This window comes from Topomyia yanbarensis, chromosome 2, assembly GCF_030247195.1.
Source record: "Topomyia yanbarensis strain Yona2022 chromosome 2, ASM3024719v1, whole genome shotgun sequence".
Classification (NCBI taxonomy): domain Eukaryota; kingdom Metazoa; phylum Arthropoda; class Insecta; order Diptera; family Culicidae; genus Topomyia; species Topomyia yanbarensis.
Window position 1 is genome coordinate 221892224 of NC_080671.1, and position 27496 is coordinate 221919719.

Genomic DNA, 27496 nt, shown 5'->3' on the forward strand with positions numbered 1-27496 from the left:
ATATATATATATATATATATATATATATATATATATATATATATATATATATATATATATATATATATATAGAAGCGATAGACATGTCTTTGCCTTTAATGTTCGTTTGGACAGCTACAGCCTCAATGCCCGCGAACAAGGGGATGTTAATTCTATAGAAAGAATAGCACTTTTTAATTCCTAGAAGCACTCCTCCATACGGGGTGTCTCGGTCTAGGCGAATAATGTTGAAATCATTCAAGTTGAAATTAATGTTTGAGGTAAGCCATGTTTCACATAAAGCAAAAGCATCGCATTTCAAATTATGCAGCAAAATTTTTAAGGTGTCAATTTTAGGTATGATACTTCTGCAATTCCACTGTAAAACAGTGATGGAATCTTTCATTGGAGGAGGTGAATTATCCATTGAAAGATACAATCGCTGCAAGGATGGGCCATTGAGCAATCAGCTGTTCTAAAAACTACAAGGGGCTGCCCTATGGGGTTGCACGAACTGTAGACGTAGGACTATACTACTTAATGTAAAATATTTATTTTCTTAGTACTTAGTGTGTGGGAAAAAACACCCGGACCGGTGAAGAAAAATCAAATTTTAGACAATATAATCACATCTCATGTATAGAACAAGCTTTCTAGTTGCTCTCAAACAGATCCTAAAAGTTGAAACACCCATGGATAACCCCAAGTTTGTAAATGTGTTTCGATGTCACAGGATTGTAAAATGGTTAATATTACGTCATGAAAATTCATTTCTTCCGTGACAATTTTGTTTGTCTGCAAAATGCCCTGTGTGTATGCAAAGCTCATGATTTGTTGGGATATTAGCATTGATCGGAAAATGCTTTCCAACGCTGCACATTGCATACATACAGGACATTTTTCAGGTCACCAGAAGCTGTTCATTTTACCACCGCCACATGTTCATTTTACCCACTCGCTATAAACATGTCTCATTTTTGGACATGTTTAGAAATCAAGAATCATGTTTGAAAAAATGTGTTTATGACGAAGTATTTTTACCAGATATGTACAAAACATGTCTAACAAGAAACATAAGGTGATTGTAATATCTCATTCACTTATTAGTTAGAAAATAATCACTTTGCTTAACGTGTTCATTTTACCGCTAGTTCTCCTACCTACCAATACATTCGCCACAAACATTGAACCCAAGCGCACAATGCAAAATGAGTCAACGCTGATGATGATGGGTAGAGCGAAAGAGACAACTAGTACCACCACGACACTATAAGCGCATTTCACCAAAATTCCACGCGGCCTTTCCCGATTGAAAGGAATGGCCGCGCTTAGCCCATCTTTCATACTATCGTGATTTTGCATAGCGAAGGGCTGAATGATAACACATTTTGTTACAAAAACAGCCCTGCGTTATGCAACACTTTGTGCAGGTTGATTATACCAGTTGCAAGTGGGGCCAAATTCACCAAGTTCCGTAAAATTCCTTTTAAATTACAGAATTGATAAAATTGCTTAAATGAGCTAAACTAATTAATCAAATCCTGTTTTAAAAACTGTCCTTGCGTTTAAACCAAAATGGGAAGCTTATTACTACCACTACATTACTTAATTTCAAGCGCAAATAGCAAATACATGTGCTAGTTAAACCAAAAATTTACTGGCAACATTACAGCGGCATTTAGGAAGCAGTTGGAGCGGTTGCCTATTGGACGGCACAGGGTAGCGTACTTCCACAACCAGTGTAGCGGACTTTTAGCTCAGCTACACTGGCTGTAAAAACACAGCGCAGTGATCTGCTTCACCAGCCGTTCAACAGGGAACTGAGCGTGTCTGGCCAAGTCCGTTCTTTAAATAGTCGATGATGACGTCATTCATAGAAACGTTGCGCGCTAGGTACACCAATCCGTCGTACAGGGCTTGGGAAGCGCTATATTCTGTGTGTAAATGCGCGATATTTTGACAAGGTTGTATATTACTTAATTTTTTAATGCTATGATATCAAAAATCTTTGGGTTTATCTATTGGAATCTATTCTTAGAAGTATTTCGGGGCGATTTGTGCAAAAAATTTGAAAATTTATCGTGAGATGGCTGAATTATATGCGTTTAAAATTGGACCACTTTTCGTTACATACCATTTTTGTAGAATTTGCAGAGTGCACCCCCATATCGAAAACAAAGACGTAGTCCTACGTCAAAATGTTCTAATTGTTGGGAGGAACGCTGAAAGTATACTTTTTAGTGGTTCAGAAATATTGAATGCTGTGAAAATCCAATCAACAATTTCAGAAAATTTCAATAAACCTATCCCCGGTTGAGGCTCGGAGGAAGTTGAAGTTTTATTATTTCCAGTAATGGTGTTCTGTTTGGATTGTACATTACCAAAACCGGGAGGGACTGGCTTCGGTATTGCATCGGAATTCTTTAGCTTTGGCCACAATTTATTTGTTGGAGGAGAAATTTTAAGGCCCTTGCTTGGCAGTTTGGGAAAAGAGGATTGTTTTCTTTTCCTGGATCCTCTAGGTAAAACAAATGATGTACCTTCGGACGCTTCGTCAGAGTCAGACTCTTTCGGTAATCAGTGGCGTAGCCAGGGGGGGGGGGTTTGGGGGTTAAAACCCCCCCAAACCAAAATTAATTATGGATTGGAAAAAAAATGATGCTGACGAATTTAATTTAATATTCCACAAAATATTTTTGGAAAAATATTCTCTGATCACTACATTGAGAACTGTGTTTAAAGCGTCATGAGAACTTTTGGAAAATTGTGGGAAGGGGATCTTGTAACTTATCTCTTAGCCAAAATCCCATAGTTGTCAAATTACTTCAATGTAAAATAAAATAACTGTCTGAATTATTATGAGCTCATTTTTGGAAAGATGCTTCAAAATATGGATTAGAGACAATTTTTCGAATGGGAATCTAAATTTGAATAGGTTGATTGCATATAAAACATAAGCTTGTTTACCGAAAACTTACATACATTTCAACATTTGCTGAAAATGTATTTTTTAGATTGTGTAGAGTTTAGACAACAATTCAATATGGTTAACAACAAGAATAACATTTCAGAAACTAGTTGAAAGCTGATGTAATTTTGTCTCTAGCAGGTCAGGATCGGTTTTATGAGCATTGGATTTTTGTTGTATTATCAACTATATGAATAGCCTCTTAGCAGGATGCAATGAAAGGCGTACTAAAATTTTGTGTGCTACGTATTGGTAGTGCAAGTTGTGAGGTTGCCTAATGAAGAAAAATAAAATTAATGCTCGATAAATTTTTAACGGTCACGATCACATTCATTCGAAACTGCCAAATTTCGATGTTAAGTAACATTGAAGAATTTCAAAACGTAAAACTGTTCATCTGCTGATAGAATAATTTTGACGGTTAATCCTCCTAGAAGTAATTATAGACAAGAATTAGTCTTCAACCAAATTTGGGTCGAGACTTAATGTCTCCAGCAAAGTTTTCGAAAGTGCTATTTCAAACAACTTTGTCAAAGACATAAATATCCCACATATTCAGAGTATCGAAATATAGTAGTAGAAAACCTTTACAACAAGCTATTCTGAAATTACTGTATTTGATAAATCTCTTGAGCGGTAATTAAATAATAAATTCACATTGCGTTCAAGGTGCCTTTGAAGCTTACAAAAAAAATAAGGGAACTGGATTTAAAACAAATATTTCCCAGATATTAAAAGGACTCAAAAACACAAAGAGTGATTCCATTTTCAGGAGCTAGCATCAATTCGGCGCTAGCTTAGTCCGCCCACCAAGTTAGTGTCGGATTCTGATGAGATGAAGTCGAAACGCAAGTTTCAGTTCCATCCATCCATAATTTAGTTATAGGTTTTGTGTTCTCAACTCGCAATGACTGTTTCAAACAATTTTATCCATAGCGCAGAAAAAAATTGTTTTCACCTAAATTTTTCTTCACTAAGAAGAAATATAGCAGGCCCAGTCCATTTAAATCCCTATATGTTGATTTCATGTAGCCTTCATATTTTCAACAAAATTGTTTGAAATGACATTATCAAAAACTTTGCTGAAGGCACCATGTCTCTTAATATTTTGGAAAAATTAATTCACCATAATTACCTCTATGAGAGTTAATCACTAAAATTTCTATATCAACGCAGGCGCTGTTTTATGTTGATAACTTCCCGAAGTTGTCAAACTTTCAAAGTCAAGGATTATTATATTAGGTGATCTTGAACGTTGAAAATTTTTTAGATCATTTATTCCACTTTAAGAGATCGCAATTTTTGACTTCATTGACATATTATACAAGAAAATAATATATAGAGGTTTGAAAACTGTTCCATGTTGATCCTTCTTGTTTGTAGACTGGAATGACATCTGTTAGACTACTTACGTTTTTGAGTTTTCGATAATTTATCAAACTCATATTAAATTTTAGCATTTTTTCAAAAAATTTGCGATTTTCATCAAAACCCCCTCCAAACCAAATTTCTGGCTAAGCCACTGTCGGCAATAGAATAGCGTATCTGTTTTCTGGGACCGTGGGTTCAGGAGTAGCATTTTTCAGTATTTCTGCATAAGAGCGCTTAGACATCTCCTTCAAGGATCGTTTAATTTTCTCCTCCCGCAATTTATATATGGGACATGCAAGGAGCTCGTGTGAAGTTTCTCCGCAATGTAAACATTTTTCTAAGTTTTTATTGCATGTATCCTCTTGATGAGGCCCCCCACATTTGCCACACCGTACCTTATTGGAACAGTAAGTAGCTGTGTGGCCAAGCTGTTTACAATTGAGGCAATTCATCACACGAGGGATGAAAAGGCGAACGGGGAGCCGAATTTTATTAATAAGAACATGGCTAGGCAAAGCAGACCCAGCGAAAGTTACACGAAATGAATATGGTGGTCGGTAAACTTTTTTCTCTTCTTCAAGTGATACTGAGTACAATTGCTTACAATCGAGTATTTTTACTTTATTAAGCAGGGTGTTTTTGAAACAACCAACACCATGCTTAAGTATATCCTCGGCAGTGAGGCTGGGTTCGGAGATGACTCCATCGCATTCTATATCGCGCGAAAGTATATAAACTTTATATTCACGCGTGAAGAGTTCACAGGCTACTATCTCGTTAGCTTGTCTAATGTTATCAATGCTAACTCGAAGTTTGTCTTTATTTACTTTCACGATCTCTGTTACAGCAGAAAATCGTGAAGTCAGATCCCGTGCAATTTGGACAAGGTTTAATGGCTTTCCTTTGCGCCTGAAGAAAACTTGCCAAGGTCCAGCAGACCCTTGGAGGTACAATTTTATTCTAGGAGGAGCTGAGGGAGGGGGATCAGAAGAATTTTGCTCTTGAATGAGGAATCGGAACGTAAAAAGTGCTATTCTTTCTATAGAATTAACATCCCCTTGTTCGCGGGCATTGAGGCTGTAGCTGTCCAAACGAACATTAAAAGCAAAGACATGTCTATCGCTTCTATATATATATATATATATATATATATATATATATATATATATATATATATATATATATATATATATATATATATATATATATATATATATATATATATATATATATATATATATATATATATATATATATATATATATATATATATATATATATATATATATATATATATATATATATATATATATATATATATATATACCTCCCAAAGCTCAAATTGGACAAAGTCAGATTTTTGAGGTAGCGTAATCCATGGCTGCTCCGCGGCTGATACTGGGAGACTTCAACTCGCACGGAGTATTGTGGGGCTCCCTCTTCAATGATAATCGATCCTCTTTGATATACAATGTTTGTGACGAGCTCAATATGACAGTTTTAAATACAGGCGAAATAACACGCATCCCCAGACCACCCGCACGACCAAGTGCATTAGATCTATCTCTATGCTCGACATCACTTCGGTTAGATTGCACGTGGAAGGTTGAACCTGATCCTCACGGTAGCGATCATTTGCCAGTCGTTATTTCAATTAACAGTGAATTAGGCCTCACGAATTCAATCAATTTCCCTTATGACTTGACACGAAATATTGATTGGAAAAAATACCAATCTTTAATTTACACTTCTCTTGTTTCGACGGAAGAGCTACCACCTACCGAAGAATATGAATTTCTAGCGGGTTTGATTATTGAAGCAGCAGAACAAACCCAAACGAAATGCAATCCTGGCATGATAATGAACAGCCGTCCCCCTCATCCCTGGTGGGACAAAGAGTGCTCGGATGCATATGAAGCTAAACAAGTTGCTTACAAATAAATTATGAAACGGAAAGGGTGTACACGTGCGAACTTTGAAAATTATTCGATTTTGCAAAACAAATTTGACAGTCTCCGTCGTGCCAAAAAGTCTAGTTATTGGAGACGCTTCGTTGATGGCTTGTCAAGAGAAACATCAATGAGTACTCTTTGGAACACAGCCAGAAGAATGAGGAATCGGAACGTAACTAATGAAAGCGAAGATTTTTCGAATCGCTGGATATTTAATTTTGTCAAGAAAGTTTGTCCAGATTCTGCTGCTGCGCAGAAAATCATTCGCGATGCTCCCACAAGTAACGATTTCATAGATTCGCCTATGACAATGATGGAATTTTCAATTGCACTCCTCTCATGCAACAATAATGCTCCGGGTCCAGACAGAATTAAATTCAACTTGGTGAAGAATCTGCCTGACCTAGCAAAAAGACGCTTGTTGAATTTATTCAATAAGCTTCTTGAGCAGAACATTGTCCCGCACGACTGGAGACAAGTGAGAGTTATCGCCATTCCAAAACCGGGAAAACCAGCCTCCGACCATAACTCGTATCGACCGATTGCAATGCTATCCTGCATCAGGAAATTGTTGGGAAAAATTATCCTACGACGTCTCGACAATTGGGTTGAGGCGAACAGCTTGCTATCATATACCCAGTTTGGTTTTCGGAGGGGAAAGGGAACGAATGATTGTCTGGCGCTGCTTTCGTCAGAAATCCAACTAGCTTACGCAAAAAAAAGAACAAATGGCGTCTGTGTTCTTAGACATAAAAGGAGCATTCGACTCTGTTTCCATTGATGTTCTCTCAGAGAAACTACATCAATGTGGTCTTGCACCAATATTAAATAATTATTTATACAACTTATTGTCAGAAAAGCACATGCATTTTTCATATGGCGATTTGGCACCATTCAGAATAAGTTACATGGGCCTCCCACAAGGTTCTTGTTTAAGCCCCCTTCTCTACAATTTTTACGTGAATGACATTGATAATTGTATTGTCAGCCCATGCACTCTAAGGCTACTTGCAGATGATGGCGTGGTTTCTGTTACAGGACCAAAAGCCATAAATTTACAACAACCACTGTAAGATAGTTTGGATAATTCATCAAGTTGGGCTTTGAAGCTAGGCATCGATTTTTCTACGGAGAAAACAGAGTTGGTTGTTTTTTCAAGGAAGCGTGATTCAGCTCAGCTTCAGCTTCAGTTGGTTGGTAGAACGATAGTCCAAGTCATGACCTTTAAATATCTCGGAATTTGGTTCGATTCTAAAGGTACATGGGAAGGCCACATTAGGTATCTGATAAAGAAGTGCCAACAAAGGATAAATTTTCTCCGAACAATAACCGGATCTTGGTGGGGTGCTCATCCAAGTGACGTGATAAGATTGTATCAAACAACGATACTTTTAGTAATGGAATATGGGTGCTTCTGTTTCCGTTCAGCTGCAAATACTCACATTATTAAATTGGAACGAATACAGTATCGTTGTTTACGAATCGCCTTAGGTTCCATGCAATCGACACATACGATGAGTCTTGAAGTACTAGCGGGAGTTCTTCCCTTAAAAGATCGATTCTGGGATCACTCCTCTCGTTTACTTATACGATGTGAGGTTATGAATCCACTGGTAATTGAAAATTTCGAAAGACTTGTCGAGCTTCAATCCCAAACCAGATTCATGACAGTGTACTTCAATCACATATCACAAGAAATAACGCCTTCTAGTTATGTTCTGACATGTGTTAATATACTAGATACTCCCGATTCCACTTTATTTTTGAACACGTCCATGCAAGAGGAAATTCGTGGAATCCCGGAGCACCTGCGCTCTCTGGAGATCCCTAAAATATTCATAAGTAAATACCAACACATTGACTGCCATAAAATGTTCTACACTGATGGGTCACGAATCAATGAGGCCACTGGCTTCGGTATTTTCAACAGTAACACCTCGATCTCTTTCAAGCTTGCAGAACCTGCCTCCGTTTATACAGCCGAACTAGCAGCAGTTCACTATAGTCTGGAAATCATTGATACTTTACTTCCGAGCCATTATTTCATCCTCACAGATAGTCTCAGCACAATTAAAGCATTACGCTCATTGCCGCTTGATAATCACGCTCCGTTCTTTTTGAAGAAGATACGAGAATACTTAACTAAATTAACAAACAAATCTTATCAAATTACTTTACTGTGGATTCCCGCTCATTGCTCCATACCGGGTAATGAGAGAGCGGATAATTTAGCCAAAATAGGGGCGCTGGACGGTGATATCTATGAAAGACCTGTTGCCTTCAATGGATTTTATAGCGCTTCTCGTCAGAGGACGCTTACTAGTTGGCAAACATCATGGGACAATGGAGATCTGGGACGGTGGTTGCACTCAATTATCCCTAAAGTATCAACGAAGGCATGGTTCAAAGGGTTGGATGTAAGTCGAAACTTCATTCGTGTGATGTCTAGACTCTTGCCCAACCATTATACGTTGAATGCGCATCTCCGCCGTATTGGGATCGCAGAAGATAATCAATGTGCTTGCGGAAAGGGTTACGAAGACATTGAACATATTGTTTGGTCTTGCACTGAATATCGTGAATCCAGATCCCAATTAATAGACTTCTTACGAGCCAGAAGAAAACCACCCTATGTTCCTGTTCGTGATATCCTCGTTTTACGAGATCTCACATACATGGGCCATATTTATCATTTCCTGAAAACAATAAATATTCAAATATAATTATCCCCACAATGTTTCTAGTCTTTTTCCCTTGCTACCCACAAACAATTTAGATTTCTTCGCAGTTAGTTAAGTTAGATAAAACGATATAAATAAAGAAAAAAAAAATAAACAAAGATTACAGAAAAACTATCAATAGGTTTACAATGAAATTCAAGAAAATATAGTATAAATAAAAATATTCAAAATGATGATTATCCTCAGTGTTAGCATTAGAAAGTGAACTTTTATTATAACGTGAATAGTATAAATAAAAATATTCAAAATGATGATTATCCTCAGTGTTAGCATTAGAAAGTGAACTTTTATTATAAACGTGATAGACTTAAGAACTTTTGTAACATGTTATATAAAAAAACCCCGGCGTAAAAAGCTTTTGCAAACGCCGTGTCAAATAAACGTTTTATGAAAAAAAAAACCAGGGGAATGGCATCCCTATGTTCATGTACAGACGTTTTCAGTAGTTAACATAGGGTGGGCCCAACCGCTTTTAAGCCCATGCCTCCCACGCTCTTGCATTGGGTTATTTTAATTTTAACAAATGGAGATGTTGACTTGAAATAAATGGCAGGAGGCCGTTACTATCCTAATTGCATGAAGTTGGTTGCAATAGTATGCAAAAATCGAAGTGTCACATTCGAAATGTAAATGTCATACAATCTTGTGTATAACTCTGTATCATTTCAGTAATGAGCAATGACAAGTTTTGGAAGTCTTTTTCTATAATATGCGTTTTGTGCAACTATCCGCGAAAAAAGTGCAAGGCTAACGACTGACGCTGTTTCAATATTTTGGCAACAAGCGCGTATACCAAATCGCGAATTTCATAAATGCGCCGGTAAGCTTCTCAAAATATACAAAGATTGGAAATCCTTTAAACTCCTTCTCTAGGACGAACCATCAACCGAATTTGCGTCGATAATGCTGCTAATCTTGTAGCAAATTCCAAGCTGAAATCATCTAGTTCCCCGGGCCTTGGTGGTATTCCCTCGATTTTTGTTAAAATGGCTTTTTGAGCCACTTCAGCGAGTCTTCGTGCTATCACTCACTAGTGGACTATTCCCTTCCTGCTGGAAAGCAGCGCACATATTCTCAGTTCACAAAAAATTTCTTTCACTGCAAACACCACATTGCAACAACACGGTTTTATGCTTAAACGATCGACAACGACCAACCTGCTCTCGTTCACAACATATGTACTCAATAGATTCACTGACGGATTGCAAACCGATGCTACTTACATGGATCTATCTGCGGCCTTCGACAAAATCAACCATGATATCGCAATAGTGAAGCTGGACAAACTCGGTATTCATGGACAACTCCTGCGCTAGTTTCGTTCCTACCTCGATAGAAGGCAATTCCAAATCAGCATTAAGGACTGTCTATCTGCACCATTCTTCACTACACCCGGCGTCCCACAAGGAAGCCATATCGATCCAGTAATATTCCTTCTCTACTTTAATGACGTCAATATCAAATTACAATGACTTTTCTTTCGCCGATGACATGAAAAAATTTCGACAAATAAAAAAACCGATGCCGAATTTCTTCAGTGTGAACTGGAGAGCTTTAGTATGTGGTGTGACCTAAACAGAATGGTTTTAAACCCGAGTAAATGTTCAATCGTTACGTTCACACGGAAACGCTATCCGTTTAGTTTATCTACCATTTATTCGACTCGAGCATTCCGAGACACTCACGTCGAAAGTGGTGGAGTCATCATGGATTCAGCACCACACACTTCATACATCGTGGATAAGGCATGAAGATAGTTTGGGTTCATTTTCCGAATAGCGAAAATTTTTAGAGACGTATGCTGTTTAAAATCACTATATTGCGTGCTAGTTCGCTCAACACTAGGGTATTGTTCTATTGTTTGGAATATATACTACCAGAATGGTATTGACAGAATCGAGGCCGTCCAACGCCGGTTCATACGTTTTGCACTCCAACATCTTCCTTGGCAAAACAGATTTTAGCTGCAGAGCTACAAAAACCGTTGTCAATTAATACAGCTCGACACTCTAGGTATTCGGAGGGACTGCTCTCGAGTCCTGTTCGTCTCGTACTTACTGTTTGCCAGGGTGGATTGCCAGGGTCCTCGGACGTCTGGATCTTCACTCCCGCGTTCGAGCTCTACGCAATAACTCCGTTCATGAGAAACAACTATGGTCGGCAGAGCGCTGTTTCCAGACTCCAGCGTATTTTAACAGTGTGGCGACGGCTTTTGACTTCAACCGGACGAGCAATTCGATTAAAGCCATAATATTATCTATTCCGAAATGTAATTAGTTTAAGAAACCACTAATGGGGACAAGGGATCTGCTTAAGAATAAATAAACAATAAATGTGAATAAATAAACAATAAACTACAATAAACTTCTCCCTTTGGTAAAATTAAAACAACTCAATGCAAGAGCATGGGAGGCATGGGCCTAGAAGTGACTGGGTCCACCATATGTTGAAGACTGTCAACGTCTGTACATCAAGATAGATATGCCATCCACCTGGTTAGGAATGATCGACCCCGCGCGAAATTTAAATTTTGTTATTTATTTCTCGCATCAATAAAAATATTATATATGCAATTTCATATCTGTTTTCGCACATCAAAGCGTCTGTATGGTTTGTCGGTGATATTTCGTGTTCTCGATGTAGATAAACTCGGTGGATTCTACTTTCACACTTTCCGTTTATTAAACTAAGCGGTACTGACGCGGTTTGGATCTGACTCACAAAATTACTGGCGGACTGACGGACACAATATAATATGTACTTATCTAAATGTATTTAAGGGACGGACGAACAGTATAAACAGTATTGACGGAATAACATACAAACGTAAAAACGTAAGAACGTGCCTGAACTGCTGTGAGCTAGGCTTTTATAGTCCTGCTGTACCCTTTGATGACTGTAGATTAGTTCAACCGGAAACCCTTTTCTGACCGGAAACACATACTGACGACGATATATGACTGACAGAAAGGTAAAATATCCTCACTACCACTACGCTGAATCAATCTGATCTAAAGTGCATGCCGATGGCACTTATGTTGTAGGTACAGTGAAGCTCTATTACTGTGTTGATAAGAAATTGGACATAGGCGCAAACATACCGCCCGCCTTGAAAGACGTTACTTTCAACACTACATACTGCTAACCTGATTTGTACGATTAACCTTACTGCTAATATATTTCTATGTGAATTCTGTACTTATTTTCTATATGCTGATCATGGGATCAATTCACCGAAGTCGCACTAAAGTTGCCTGCCTTGCGATCTGGTGCTCGATGTTCAGTGGTGTACCATGGGCGTCAAGGACGGGAGACTTGAATTCGACTCCGTCAACTGCTATGCAGCCGGCGTCGATAAGACAAGACCCGAGCGACTCCGCTGGTCCCACCACTCGTAGTCTGCTAATGTTGGTTGATGATTGTGTTGGTTGTATGCTGGACGCTGTAATCATTGGACCACGTTGCCGATGTTAGCTGTGACGCCTGCCGTATCCACACGGTAGCGACCTGACGACCTCGCATGCTATATGTTGAACTCCGCTGGGTTTCATACTAGACAGATCTGGATGATTTGCTGATTCAAGAATCTATTCGCAGTTGATTCCTTCCGTTGGCCACCTCCACCCCTCGCAGTGAAGATCCATGTATTGAATCGACAGTGATTACGTAGTTCTGCTGTTTACTCCTGTAGCTTGATGTGTCGTAATCTGCATCAGTACCTGTATGGGAAAGCGGATCAATTCCTGTTGTATTGGTACCGATTGAAAATACTTAGCTTGAGTTTATGTTGGGATGGCAGTTCCAGTCACTTCAACCAGAACCGCGCCATCCCTAATTGCCTTGTTGCTGGTACCTCGAAACCACTTCTAGCGTGTGGTTATAAACTGACAAACGTTGACTGTGCTTGGTATTGCGAGTACGACGAGTAGATGCGGGGGAGGGATGGAGTGGTATCTATATTCCGATGCTTCTGATTTGCATGCATGACTGTTGGCTGGTTACTACTGCTGAGCTGCTGGTCGGGTTGTGTACTCGCGGGATTATTCGGCTGAAATGGTTGCGTCATTGGTGATACTTGTACTGGATGCCGTTATGCTGGAAACAACTGGTCGCCTTCTGATTGTTCAGTGGGTCTGTCTCGCTGACAGACTGACGTTGGTGTCCATGCTTCAGTGGGCTAATACCGACTAGCTCCGTATTTGATTTTCTGGTGATCCTGTCCAGCTGACTGGGTGATGACGTTATATTCGCTGGAATATAAGAAAGGGTGCTTTTTAAAGAGTAAAAAGTTATAACAAAAGGACTTCCCTGGAACGGAGGCCTTGTGGCCTCCGCGGTCGCCCACGGCGACGTTGACTGCTGTGATGACTTGCTGGATATTTTCGGAACGGTGACCCGTTGGCGCTACAAAACGTTCCTAATGTTGTTCTTCTGCTGATGAATTGCTGATTTCAAATTGCCGCTCAGGGCATACTGAGAATTGTGCTTCTTGCTTCGATATGTGCCGATTTCTGTATTGTTGAGTTGGATTCCAATGACGAATTGCATGCTGCTGTTCCGATATGCTGCTGCACTGCGATTGCTTTCGCGAAGGTTCCAGCGAAATTGTTCCCTGGACTGCTGCTATACTTTCATACGATGATTTCGATGGGCCTTGTCCCGCGGACTGGTTTGCTGTGTGCGATGGTATTGTGATTGGTGGTACTACATTTGTTTTCGCGAAGGCTCCAGTGAATGTGTTCACTGGACTGTTGCTGTGTGACCTTCCGAACGAGCTTCGGCGGGTCTCGACCCCCGAACTCAATTCCAACGTTTCCTCAGCGTTGGAATCATCAACAATAGACTTGTTGATGCGATGTAAGCGATGGTGATATGGGGGGTGCATTTCCATACTGGATCTCAATCCAGCTCCGCTACACTTGGTGTGCAACGAACTGCAGGGGCTCTGTTAGCCGTGATGGTTCGACGCCGAACCTGGTTGAATTGCGCTCAATTCAACCCGATGAAATGCACCCGAGATATGCAAGGACGAATACCACCAAAGCTGTAGTACTTCCTAATCTGTTGGATTGTGTACATTGGAATCACTGCTGGATTGTATTGGCTGCTGCGAACCTTTTGGCTTGTGCTTCATGACAACTTTGTGCGCTGTGTTTCAGAGTAGCCGACGAAATGAACTGAATCCTCATCCACCGATTAAGGTGCTACCTGATCCGTCTTCGCATGCGGCGAAGAATTGTCTCCCAAAGATGGGCAGATAGCCGAGCAATCATTCCCGCGAATGTCCGGAAAAGATTGTGCTTGTTATGTGAACAAGCCCGAATGACTTACTGGCGCGCACCACAGTAATGTCATTGCCATTCTACTGAATGGACCTTGATGTAACCCCTAATGCCATAGGAGCGCCTGACTTATTGTGAGCAGGCTTGATGTCATGAAGCAGCAACGAACCGACGACCGAGATTCGTTGCCGTTGAAGGGTCGCTACCCTTCTCAAGTTTTTCCAGCAGTATTTGTTTCTGTTACTGAGATGTGCCGTTATTGAGATGCGCATCTTGCTAACATTGTGCTTACAAAATAATCAGCAGGATTACCGAACAACATTGGCGCAATGTTGTGTATGATTATAGCTAACAGATTCTGACTGTCAGACTGCACTCGGTGGTAGAAATTTACGTAACAGAAATGTTCAAACAACACTGATGGTGATCCAGGACCAAAGCTCAACAAGAGCCGAAACTGAAGACTGAATTTATGTTGCACTATCAGTGCATCGATGGTGCCAACAGGGAAAGATTCAAAGCTACTTGTGCAAAGTAATCCATAATAATATAGTGCCGGTTTACCTCCAAATCCAATAAAAAATGATTCCGCAACTTCTGCTGCTAATTACTGCTACTGCTTGATGGCCAAATGAAGCCTGCTGTGGTGAGCCGTAGCATAGTAGATACATCGTGGTGGATGATCGCAGTTTGCCGTAACGTGTTGTCCACTCAAGCAGTTGAAACAGAGCATCTTCTGCTTCACAAACTCCAGTCGCTGTCTCGGGGACTGCTGCTGAAAGCTCTCACAACGGTAGAGACAGCACCTGTCATCACACAGGTGGCATATTGTCGGCTTCACTGGATTCACCGACAATTGTTTTTTCTGCGTTGTGTCAGATACTACTGAGTTAGCAGAAACTGACTGATTCTGCTTACCTTCTGGAGCTGCTGGTACAATTTCGACACTTGGCTGATTTGACGGTTCCGCAAGTTCGGGCTGAAAACTGATTGATGCCATCTTAGGGGCAGCTCGAAGTAATCCACCGTATAGTATTGACTTGTCGATGAGAACGTTGCGCACAGGAATTGTGTAGCCCGACGACGACATCGCGATTTTGCTAAAAGGTACGTCCGGACACACACGCGGCCTTAGGGGCCGTACACAAATGACGTAGCTTTTTTCTGGCGATTTTCGACCCCTCCCTCCCCCCTCGTAGCATTTGGTCACAAAATTCTAACCTCCCCCTTGTAAATGACGTAGCATATCTCTAAACCCCCCCCCCCCCCCCCCCGCAACGTGACCGTGAGATGAAAAAATTACATATGTTTTTCAATTCTTTTAAATATATGTCCTTACAAAATGTTTGACGACTTTTATCAACATTTTCATTATAACAGCAAATTACCTACAAAAGAAGCCCATTTCATGACAAATATAGTATGGATAGTTTTGTTTAGAATTTTACATGTCATAAAGCATGAAGAAAAGTTCACATAGCTGCTGCAAACGATTTTAGGAAGCATAAGCTCAACTAAATTACTAAATTTTCTTTGATTGAATCCGAAAGAAAATTTAATTCAAAATAAGTCTACTAGTTAGAAATATTAGCTAACTAATGTGGAAATTTAAATCCGCATGAAAAATCTATCCTTTTCTTTGCGAGCCTGCCATTCCGCGAACAGTAAAATTTACAAAATGAAAAACCGCGTGAAAATCAACTTAGGAATGGAGGAACATTAAATTGTTTTCTCTAATTAATGGGTTTTGATGCCCGCCAAAAAAATTAAACTTAATGCTACGTCGCACAACTTCTGACCCTACCCTCCCCCTCGTCAGACTTCGTCACAAATTTGGTGTACCCCCCCTACTCCCTAAAATGCTACGTCATTTATGCATGACCCCATACAGAACATCTGCTATTCAAAACTATTCGCTACTCGCAATCGGCATACAAAAATCGGTCGACCAATACGGCAATTAATCAGTCTTATAATGTAATTGGGCGATTAGCAAACTGAGTAAAACCAATCAGCGATACTCAATCTAGTCGAAACTAATAAGTCAGGTGAATTGCAACCGATTTCTTCGGTAAACGCAGATGCAGTTGTAGCTGACAATTGTCAATTCTTGGTGTTGAATTTTGCTACAAATTTGTATTCAAAAACAGGTGTGAACAAACATTGTTTAGGCCTAGGTTGAGGTACTGTATCGTTAGAAGATGCTTTTCCGGGTAGTTTAAAAGCAAGTTTCGTGTGCTATTATTAGTCATTTCATGTGGGATGAATTTGGGTAAGAGCAGAGGTTCAAATCGCATAATTCTCTCGACACTTTCAAACAGCTGAAAATATGCTTATAAATAAATTCACGAAGAAATTAAAATCATCGAAAAAGGCGTTTGAAAATAAACTAACAAATTTTAAATTTGACGTTTAACGATTATTAAGAAAATAAATAAGCAGGATACATGATAGCCGTGAAACTCAAGGCTGATGAGACCGCTTGTCAAAATTGACACCGCTGACGAGTTGTCCAAGTTAACACTGTACAAACGACTTGTCAAAATAGAGTGCGCATTTGAAAACGCAGTCACCAGCAAAAAGCTGAATACTTATACACGATTCCACAATTTCCCACATTCGTTGGCTTAATGAAGTGCACGAAACAAACAAAATTCAAGCGAGAACATGCCAATTGTTAAAAAACAATTTTAAGCTTAAGTCAAACATGAACCGCCAAGTTGGAGAAACGCGAAACACAACCAAGTCCATTTCAGCCGCCAGAAAATTTGTCTAAGTATTGAAATTGCCTTTAAATCGCATTTGTTCCTAGGGGTAATTAGCACAGGCGAGTTGAGTCAAACGTCAAACTATTTAAATCGCCTGGCCATGTTCATCCGAATTTTTTGACCGGAGCCCTCCACCCACTGAGACGTTCAAAAAAATGTTTCAAAATTTGATTTGGAATCCATAATGACTTCATTTGGAAATCCGAACCGGTTCCGTAATGAGTTTAACTGGGATTCGGAAATCCGAACCGGTTCCGGAATGAGTTTAACTGGGAGCTGCCCGGTTAAACTCATTCCGGAACCGGTTCGGATTTCTGAATGGAGTCAGTATGGTTTCCAACTCAAATGCAACAGCCGATTCCGACTCAATCGGTTGTGGCGTTTGAGCTGGAATTCATTCTGATGGGTTTGACCGGGTGTCACTCCAAACAACATGGTGACACGAGAAGAAAAAATCGAAGTCGATAAGTGAAAAAAACATTGTTTTATTATTCCTGCGTAGCTGACAAAAGAATCTTGAGCAAGTTAAAAGTTACAAAGCCTCATTATTGCAGAAAAGAATGGTTTGCCAATCAGTTCCTTGTCTAATTTAGATTTTTCGCGGGTTATATCTTTAGTTTTTCACTATTGGTAGATTCAAGTTGCTGACGACTTCCATGCTGTTGCAAGATCCAGAAAAGAAAACTGCATCGCTAGAATTACTCTTTCAAGGATGGAGGGTTTCTGGTAAGTAATACGATGTCTGATAAGCGCAATGTTGATTGATAACGGAGGCATGTTTTTCAGGTTGATAGAGCTTGAGTTACCCCCCTTCTGGCATACTATTTGTCAAGCTAAATCTATCTTAAAGGCGTTAATAACGGATATTTGGCAGGATTGCCTCAATGGAAGGGATAGGATGAATGAGCTCTCCCAGTTCAATGAACATTCGACCTGTCGTTTCAGGATACGATTTAGCAGGAGTGTCATAATTTCGTCGCGAAGCTGGGATTTGATAAGTTGGCAGTTGTAACGAATTTGAAATAGACTCCTTCATTCCTCTGCAAGAGTAGGAGTTGAATTAATAATTTTCAAAACAGCCGCATTGAATTGTTGTTGCCACCGTTGTTATTACAACTGTCGCGTTCCAAAGTCTCTGAATCAATTTGGAATATGGACATCCCAAAGATTCGCATTTAAAATGGAAGTGTGGCGTATTTTACGGTTGCTACTACAGAATCACGATCCGGAGTTGTGTTCCATATTGGATACGAAACGTGTAACCTTTGCCTTGAACCCTTGCACTTAATCGGTCGTTCAAGCCATGTGTGAATAATACCTGAAGCGAAGGTGAATGTGACGTACAAAATTGAAGTGGATCATGTAAAGGACTCTTGCGCGTTGGCGTAATACTATTCAATGCAAACATTAAGATAGTGCGGGACTAGTTGAAAGTACTTTTTAGAGCCCAGAGCAGTGCTCCGGATGGAAACATTGTCTCGCAGACGCTTCGTCTTTTCGTTTTGGCCAATGAATTAGTCAAGAACGCTTCCAGTAAAACCACTAATCCGCACGCGGATGGATTTTTTCCGGAGTTGCCAAAAGGGCTTGTATTTTGAATCACCTTTGTTTCACAATGCATAAATAAGACTACCAGTTATTTTGATAAAATGTCAAGAAAAATACCAAAAAATATCTTGTCAAGTCGTTTCAAAAGTAATCGTCAGCGTCGTCATTAAAGCGGACGTTATTGTACCAGGATGCAATGGAATCGCAAACAAGTATTTGCTAAGGCATGTTGTAGCATAAAATACAGCTAGAGGCAATGGTGCAGCAGGACGCACAGCAATAACCGAGTGTCAAGAGCAGCCGTTTCACTGCGGTGAGCTGCGTGAACGCAACGATAACTATAGTCGAAAGTAGCAGTCATGGCCTCGTACAACCGTTTCACGCTGTTCAGAAATTTAACCTCTAGGAGTACGAACGTACCTTTGGAAATATGATGATAGGCGTGTCACAATCTTGTTACCAGTTGACGGAACTAATTTCGACCGAAACTGATTTCTGCGTAGACACATCTGGCGTAATTTTAGTGATTGCAGATAATATGGTGATATAATAAGGATTTTGCGGTTTTACCTCAATCGCCAACACGCGTACTTGTCAAATCGTGACTCGTGCTAGATACATATTGCAGGTTGGTTAATGGTGTCTAGCTTTAGCTAAATCAGAACATTCTACAAGATTGTAAAAATACCAAGCAATACACTACACATAAATATTCATTAATAATTCGAATACTATAGTTTATAAAATAAATAAATGTTGCTAAAAGTCTCGACATCTATTTTTATTACAACTGATAGTTGGTCTTGACCTGGTGGGAATTTTGAAGAGCATGAAACATTAAAAAGGCATAATGGGGTCCGGTCTCCTCGATACACCCCATCAACATTTTGAAGTCACTCTGAACAGTAACCCACATCTTTAATAAAATATGCATGGTTGTTTTCCAGTAAACGTAATGCAGATTTATGATAAAAATCAGTAATATTTGGGGATATATAGTTAATACATTGAATTTATTGGAACCGAAATATGTAATATTGCTTGACGTATACAACGCCGTCAATACCACCAATCTAAGGGTGCTTACAGAGTGGCGGCGAGGAGCTGAGCTGGCGCTGACATTAGAATGCGAGATGCGAGAAACCTGCTTGCTGCAAACCAAAGGGATGATGTCAGAGTGAAAGCTGAGCGGATCGGCGCCGACTGCCTACTTTTACTCTGACAGGTTCCATTTGATATGCTGCAAGCAGGTTTCTCGCATTTTAATGTCAGTGCCAACCCCTGCTCAGCTTCTCGCGGCCACTCTGTAAGCACCCTAAGGGAGGGATTTCTGGCGGTTCATTCCGGGGCGTGAATTAACTTCCACCAATGTGCTCAGTGTCACACGATCACTGCATGTTCGGAATATAACCCAAATCTGTGGTCAGCTATTTGTGCAATGTTTGATGTTAATCTGCAAGTTATTTTACTTGAGAATTTTTTTCAAACGGCTCGATTCTTGATACTGCTGCAAATTGTCAATAATTTTGAGCTTGACCGATCTAAATCACGATTTCGGTATTCAGTGGAATCGACTTTGACTTTGAACGGAATAAGAGAATCTTCACATTCTTTCGGGTTATGACCAAAATCTAGTTCTTTTACACGTGAAAACCTCCGATTTTCCGCTGATGCTGTTTTCGACTTGTAACCCCGGCAGCCTCGGTCATGTTCCCGACTTCTTAGGGTCCACATGCTCAGATCAAGTTTAGAGTGATTGTCCCCTAGCTTTTAATTATAAAATCAATCCAGGTAATCCAAAATGTTAATATCATTTCCAAATTTCTTTCCTTTCAGCAAGTATAACATTATCTATCATCCAAAATATCGCAATACAAAACTGAAAGGTTCATTTTTAGTTAACACTTTTTGGATGATTTCTTAATGTATTCGACGTACATGTTCTGCTTTATATAGAGGTCCGGAAGCATGACACATTAGCACTCCTATACTAGTTCGGTAGAATTTGATTGCTTTAAACAATTCATACAGCATACGAAGTACACTATGTGCAAAATCCAAATTTGCATATTTCTATAACAAACTACATGTTCAAAGTGACACAACTCTATCATGGTAATATTGAAGCGATCAGTTTTCAAACAAATTGCAAAAGCCCATACAATTTTACTCCTCCTCATTGAAAAATGCGATAATTAAATCTATGGGCCTCTCGAAATTCACCTGTGGGACCAACCGCTTCGATATATTAATAAAATGCTGTTTTTCTACCTGATTCCACATAAAGAACACAAGAATTTTGAATTTACACTAGTGGTAGCTTCAAACTCAATTATTTTGACAAGAATGAACAAATTGAAAACGTCAAGCTGCTTGCCGCACTCTGCCGCATCGCATTTTTTGAGAAATTTTAAAATTTAGTACAATGCCGCAGTTGCCGCAACGCGCCGCACCGCGCTCATTGTGGGTGCTTGCATGCAAGCACATTGTTTTAAAAATTGGCCGCACCGTGCCGTGCCGCAACCGCATTGATTGTGTTCGGGCCTTTAGTCTTAATATTAATTTTTTTTAGTTTTTAGAAGAGAATTTTCTCTTATTTTTAAAGAATTCAAATGACCGGATGATATTTAAATTTCAAAGTGCAGAAGCATCTTTTTAATTTTGATACTGAATAAAGGTCAGTTATGGCCTTCAAACGTAATAGTCGGACTGAGGTTGTTTGATGTAAGAGTTGGCTAAGATGTACAATTCAACTCCAGTACCAACGCCAATTTAAATCGATTCATTCATCTATTTATAATTCCTACTTGCATACCTACTTAATCCTTCCTTACTGTATAATGTATTACAGATTCTTCATAAAGTACCAAGCTCGTTCATGCATATGAACACACCAAATAGCAATAGCGCGGCGATAATCGCTACCGAAATATAAGCTGCCGTGTTTTACGAATTTAAAAACACTCGGTACGGTGCCTGCCGATGTCAGAAACACCTCGGTTGCGGTGCCTGCCGATGTGAGATGCACCTCGGTTACGGTGCCTACCGAAGTCAGAAACACTCGGGTCGGTGCTTTGCCGAAGCAACGAGCACGGTGGTTAAATATCATGCGCTGGCACCGACACCGGTGCCTTGGTATCGGCGACCGGTGTCTGCTGTTGAGCACTGGTACGGCGTGCCAACTTCAATCCTCTTGGTGGCGTGTTTATTGGTAGAAGTGCCCACCGTGCAGCACCGTTCGGTGCTTTTGCCATGCCCATGGGGCCTAACAGTGCATAGTTGTGTATCAGTACTCGATTCACACGAACTAAACATTTTTGTGAAATAATCGTTAGGTTTAGCTCAACGGTATGTTCAGAAGAATAAAAGTAAATAATACGAGTCATGCTTTGATTAGAAAATTTTAGTTCCACATGTTACCGCATAGAGGGCGCCAACACTGACTTTTCAAGGAAGAGAAATAGAAATTTGGTGTCTTCTACAAAGTTATAGAAAAGGCATTTTTCAGTATTTCTTCCGAACATCTTGATACTCTATCTCTCCTCTATGAAAAGTTAGTGGTGGCGCCCTCTATGCGGTCACAGGTGGAACATAAATTTTCTAACCAAAACATAACTCGTATTATTTACTACAATTCTTGTAAACATACTATTTAGCTAAATCAAACCCTTATTTCACAAAAATGTATAGTTCGCGGGACTCGAGTACTGATACACAACCATGCACTGCTAGGCCCCATGCAAAACTGACTCAGACATCACTTCGTTAAAAGTTTAATAACTTCTTTTAACAAAGCCGGATTTACTAGCAGTCTTCGACAAAGTTGTGGACAATTAAATTATCTTTCTTATTTTCACTTACAGTGATAATACGATGCATATAGTGCCACCTAACGACGAAAATACGAACTAGTGAGTTTTCTCCATGTAAATTGTTGAAAAATCCCATACAAACTTCAGGCACGTTGGTCCGGTAGTTATACTTGTCCGATTTGCTTCAAATTTGGTGCAAGTACTCCTGGCGGGACTAGGAATCGACTCAGGGTGAGTTTTCAAAAATTCATCATTTTTCTGGGCAGTCTAATATATATATATATATATATATATATATATATATATATATATATATATATATATATATATATATATATATATATATATATATATATATATATATATATATATATATATATATATATAATTCCTACTTGCATACCTACTTAATCCTTCCTTACTGTATAATGCATTACAGATTCTTCATAAAGTACCAAGCTCGTTCATGCATATGAACACACCAAATAGCAATAGCGCGGCGATAATCGCTACCGAAATATAAGCTGCCGTGTTTTACGAATTTAAAAACACTCGGTACGGTGCCTGCCGATGTCAGAAACACCTCGGTTGCGGTGCCTGCCGATGTGAGATGCACCTCGGTTACGGTGCCTACCGAAGTCAGAAACACTCGGGTCGGTGCTTTGCCGAAGCAACGAGCACGGTGGTTAAATATCATGCGCTGGCACCGACACCGATGCCTTGGTATCGGCGACCGGTGTCTGCTGTTGAGCACCGGTACGGCGTGCCAACTTCAATCCTCTTGGTGGCGTGTTTATTGGTAGAAGTGCCCACCGTGCAGCACCGTTCGGTGTTTTTGCCATGCCCATGGGGCCTAACAGTGCATAGTTGTGTATCAGTACTCGATTCACACGAACTAAACATTTTTGTGAAATAATCGTTAGGTTTAGCTCAACGGTATGTTCAGAAGAATAAAAGTAAATAATACGAGTCATGCTTTGATTAGAAAATTTTAGTTCCACATGTTACCGCATATATATATATATATATATATATATATATATATATATATATATATATATATATATATATATATATATATATATATATATATATATATATATATATATATATATATATATATATATATATATATATATATATATATATATATATATATATATATATATATATATATATATATATATATATATATATATATATATATATATATATATATATATATATATATATATATATATATATATATATATATATTAGAGTGGCCATTTTTGCAACATCACACGATCTCGAAAAGCGCCGGGCTGAAAAAGTTTCCTTTTAACCTAACTAAAACACCTACAAAATTTGAAACCGATCGAAGAAATATTAATGGACCCGAAAAAGGTTTGAAGTGAAACAAAGGCAATTTTATTGAAAATTTGCATTTTTCGCTTTCTTCCTTATATAACCTATTTTTAAACCATTAAAATTGATATTGTTTGCGCCTATGTCCAATTTCTTATCAACACAGTAATAGAGCTTCACTGTACCTACAACATAAGTGCCATCGGCATGCACTTTAGATCAGATTGATTCAGCGTAGTGGTAGTGAGGATATTTTACCTTTCTGTCAGTCATATATCGTCGTCAGTATGTGTTTCCGGTCAGAAAAGGGTTTCCGGTTGAACTAATCTACAGTCATCAAAGGGTACAGCAGGACTATAAAAGCCTAGCTCACAGCAGTTCAGGCACGTTCTTACGTTTTTACGTTTGTATGTTATTCCGTCAATACTGTTTATACTGTTCGTCCGTCCCTTAAATACATTTAGATAAGTACATATTATATTGTGTCCGTCAGTCCGCCAGTAATTTTGTGAGTCAGATCCAAACCGCGTCAGTACCGCTTAGTTTAATAAACGGAAAGTGTGAAAGTAGAATCCACCGAGTTTATCTACATCGAGAACACGAAATATCACCGACAAACCATACAGACGCTTTGATGTGCGAAAACATTTTGGTCCTTCGAACCGGATCGTCGGTGTAAGATTTCGAACATGTATTGGTTCCCCGCGGTCACGACGCGAAAGAGGAGAAAAAATCGGTTTGTGCAAAAGTGATAAATCGGCCTTCATTGCCGTTCGCAATCGGTTGGCGAAAAGAAGCCAGTGTTGGTGACGACGCGCGTCACTGTAAATTCCTCTGTGTATGAAAATCTGTCTCGGTGTGTTAGCTGCAGTAATCAGAAAGGCGGCGAAAAAACTATCTACGGTACACAGAAAAAACAGATCGGTGAAAAGTGACTCGAAAATGCCACCTTGAAAACTGCTGAAAAACAGTATGGCGCCGACGCCATTACATTCAAATCCTCGGCAAAGTCAAACGGTGTTCGGTTAATGCAATATTGAATCGGAACTGACAAGTGTTACTGCGAAAAAGTTTATAAATTCAGCAGCTTGCAACCTCCACGAAAAATTGTGCCCACCTTTCTATCTAAATCAATCGTCTTGGCCACAACCACAGAATCCATCTCCGCCGTACATTGAAACGTCAGTGCGGCGAACGAACGTCGGTACTGTCAAATAGTTTTTTTTCTGTACCAGACACAACCAAAATTCCGCCATCGTGATAAGGGGTCATGCATAAATGACGTAGCATTTTAGGGAGTAGGGGGGGTACACCAAATTTGTGACGAAGTCTGACGAGGGGGAGGGTAGGGTCAGAAGTTGTGCGACGTAGCATTAAGTTTAATTTTTTTGGCGGGCATCAAAACCCATTAATTAGAGAAAACAATTTAATGTTCCTCCATTCCTAAGTTGATTTTCACGCGGTTTTTCATTTTGTAAATTTTACTGTTCGCGGAATGGCAGGCTCGCAAAGAAAAGGATAGATTTTTCATGCGGATTTAAATTTCCACATTAGTTAGCTAATATTTCTAACTAGTAGACTTATTTTGAATTAAATTTTCTTTCGGATTCAATCAAAGAAAATTTAGTAATTTAGTTGAGCTTATGCTTCCTAAAATCGTTTGCAGCAGCTATGTGAACTTTTCTTCATGCTTTATGACATGTAAAATTCTAAACAAAACTATCCATACTATATTTGTCATGAAATGGGCTTCTTTTGTAGGTAATTTGCTGTTATAATGAAAATGTTGATAAAAGTCGTCAAACATTTTGTAAGGACATATATTTAAAAGAATTGAAAAACATATGTAATTTTTTCATCTCACGGTCACGTTGCGGGGGGGGGGGGGGGGTTTAGAGATATGCTACGTCATTTACAAGGGGGAGGTTAGAATTTTGTGACCAAATGCTACGAGGGGGGAGGGAGGGGTCGAAAATCGCCAGAAAAAAGCTACGTCATTTGTGTACGGCCCCTATCTAGAATCGGTTGTGTCACTGGAGCCGGAATACGAATTAGCACCAGTCAGCATTGCGGCTGAACTTAACTGGGTTGCTACATAGATCCACTAGGTAGTTGTATATAGAAGGTGGAAACATTTTTCGATGTGAGATTATCACTTTTTTCAAAAGAACTGATAAAGGTTAAAAAAAGTTTCGGAATCTTAGCATTCTCATTTAATAATTTTATTTATTTAGAGAAACTTACTAATTTTGTTTATTTTTAATAACAAGAAATATATATTTTCATGTATGTAGTGATATTATTATTCATGGAATTTTATTTTCAAGTAAATATTGAGCCAATAAATCACGTATGTCATATGCACTACGCGCTGCGTTGTTCCCACGTTGGACAATGCCTGCGGAAACGCTCGCCATGGGTTCAACTAGCTTCCTCCACTCACCTTCTTGAACGTCACCGTCTTCGTTAGCAATGTCAGCAAACCCTCGCGGAGCGTATTGGGATCCACAATGCTGTTTGACAAAGTTGTGCAGAATCACCACTGATTTTACAATATGCTCCGCTGACATCGGGTGCATGATGAGTGGAGATTTTAAAATTCTCCAACGAGCAACCATAATGCCAAAAGCATTTTCGATGGTCCGCCGTGCTCTAGACAATCGTCGGTTAAAGTTTTCTTTGGTCAGAGATAGATTCCTACCTGGATACGGCCGCATCAAATTAGATTTAAGTGGAAATGCTGCGTCACCTACTATATAGTGTGGAATAATATGTTCGCTTCGTGGTAATGCGCATGGGCTAGGTAAATTCAATTCATCTCGAAGAAGTCGACGTCCAAATTCACTAGCTGCAAACACACTTCCATCTGAATTGCCTCCATATGCTCCTGCATCAACCGCTAAAAAATTATAATTTGCATCACAAATGGCCATGAGCGATATGGAGTGTTGTTTCTTGTAATTGAAATAGAGTGAGCCGGATTTTGGTGGGCACTCCAATGTAATATGCTTGCCGTCAATGGCGCCGCAGCAATTTGGCAGGTTCCACTGTATTTTAAACTCGTTACTATACTGCTTCCAAGAGTTTTCATCCACTTCAGGCAAATATATGCCACACAGTTTGTTCCATATGATTTGTGTAACTTCCTGTGTTATTGACCGCACAGTTGACACTCCCATCCGGAACAATCGTGATAAATAAAAATGGCTCGAACCGTGAGCTAAGTACCTAAAAATCAAACGGAAGATTTTATACAATTTTCGAGTGGTTTATTGCTGCTCAGCTCTTACATCAATGTGAGGAACAGTCTGCATTTTGCAGCAATCGGTTGACGCAAAGATTTTTTTACAAGCAGTTTTCCGACCACATCGTAAAGTTTATCAAACGCTGCTGGAGTCATCCGGGTGCACCGGAAAAAGTATTCCGGATCATGCTGCCTCATGAGATCGAATGAAGTCTCGAAAAAGCCTTCAGTGGCCCTTGGTTGATTGGATGGCCGTACCCACCAACGACGTTCGCTATGCTTGTTGGCATCGCAAAGCTCTTTCACTTCTTGCAATATGCTTAAAATATTCAACGCAGTCGAAAGATTTTCCATGCTCAAAATTTTAATTTTTTGACAACTATAACAACGCTACACGTTGAATTAAAAGTAACATTTGCTAGGTTGACAATACATTACAATAAATGTGCATTTGTCTATAAGCGTGTACGAAACATCAAGTGTC

At 39.4% G+C, this 27496-nt stretch overlaps 2 protein-coding genes across 2 annotated transcripts; one reads left to right on the plus strand and one right to left on the minus strand.

Moving 5' to 3' along the window:
- The first annotated feature begins 5665 nt into the window (after positions 1–5665).
- Positions 5666–26018, plus strand: LOC131678307 (uncharacterized). Its single transcript, XM_058958377.1, has 2 exons — positions 5666–15400; positions 25758–26018. The coding sequence occupies exon 1, from the start codon at positions 7488–7490 to the stop codon at positions 8991–8993; it is 1506 nt and encodes a 501-aa protein (XP_058814360.1). The 5' UTR covers positions 5666–7487; the 3' UTR covers positions 8994–15400; positions 25758–26018.
- Positions 26019–26044: 26 nt separating this feature from the next.
- Positions 26045–27168, minus strand: LOC131680093 (uncharacterized). The gene is made up of 2 exons (XM_058960815.1): positions 27059–27168; positions 26045–26996 (listed from the first exon to the last, which is right to left on the minus strand). Exons 1-2 carry the CDS (start codon positions 27166–27168, stop codon positions 26075–26077), a joined length of 1032 nt encoding a protein of 343 aa, XP_058816798.1. The 3' UTR covers positions 26045–26074.
- Positions 27169–27496: the final 328 nt, after the last annotated feature.

Excerpts from the sequence above, each read along its gene's own strand:
- LOC131678307 (XM_058958377.1), top strand. The coding sequence starts at position 7,488 with ATGACCTTTAAATATCTCGGAATTTGGTTCGATTCTAAAGGTACATGG.
- LOC131680093 (XM_058960815.1), bottom strand. The coding sequence starts at position 27,168 with ATGACTCCAGCAGCGTTTGATAAACTTTACGATGTGGTCGGAAAACTG. Across the intron at positions 26,997-27,058 it reads AGACTGTTCCTCACATTGAT|GTACTTAGCTCACGGTTCGA; the intron begins GTAAGAGCTGAG and ends TTTGATTTTTAG.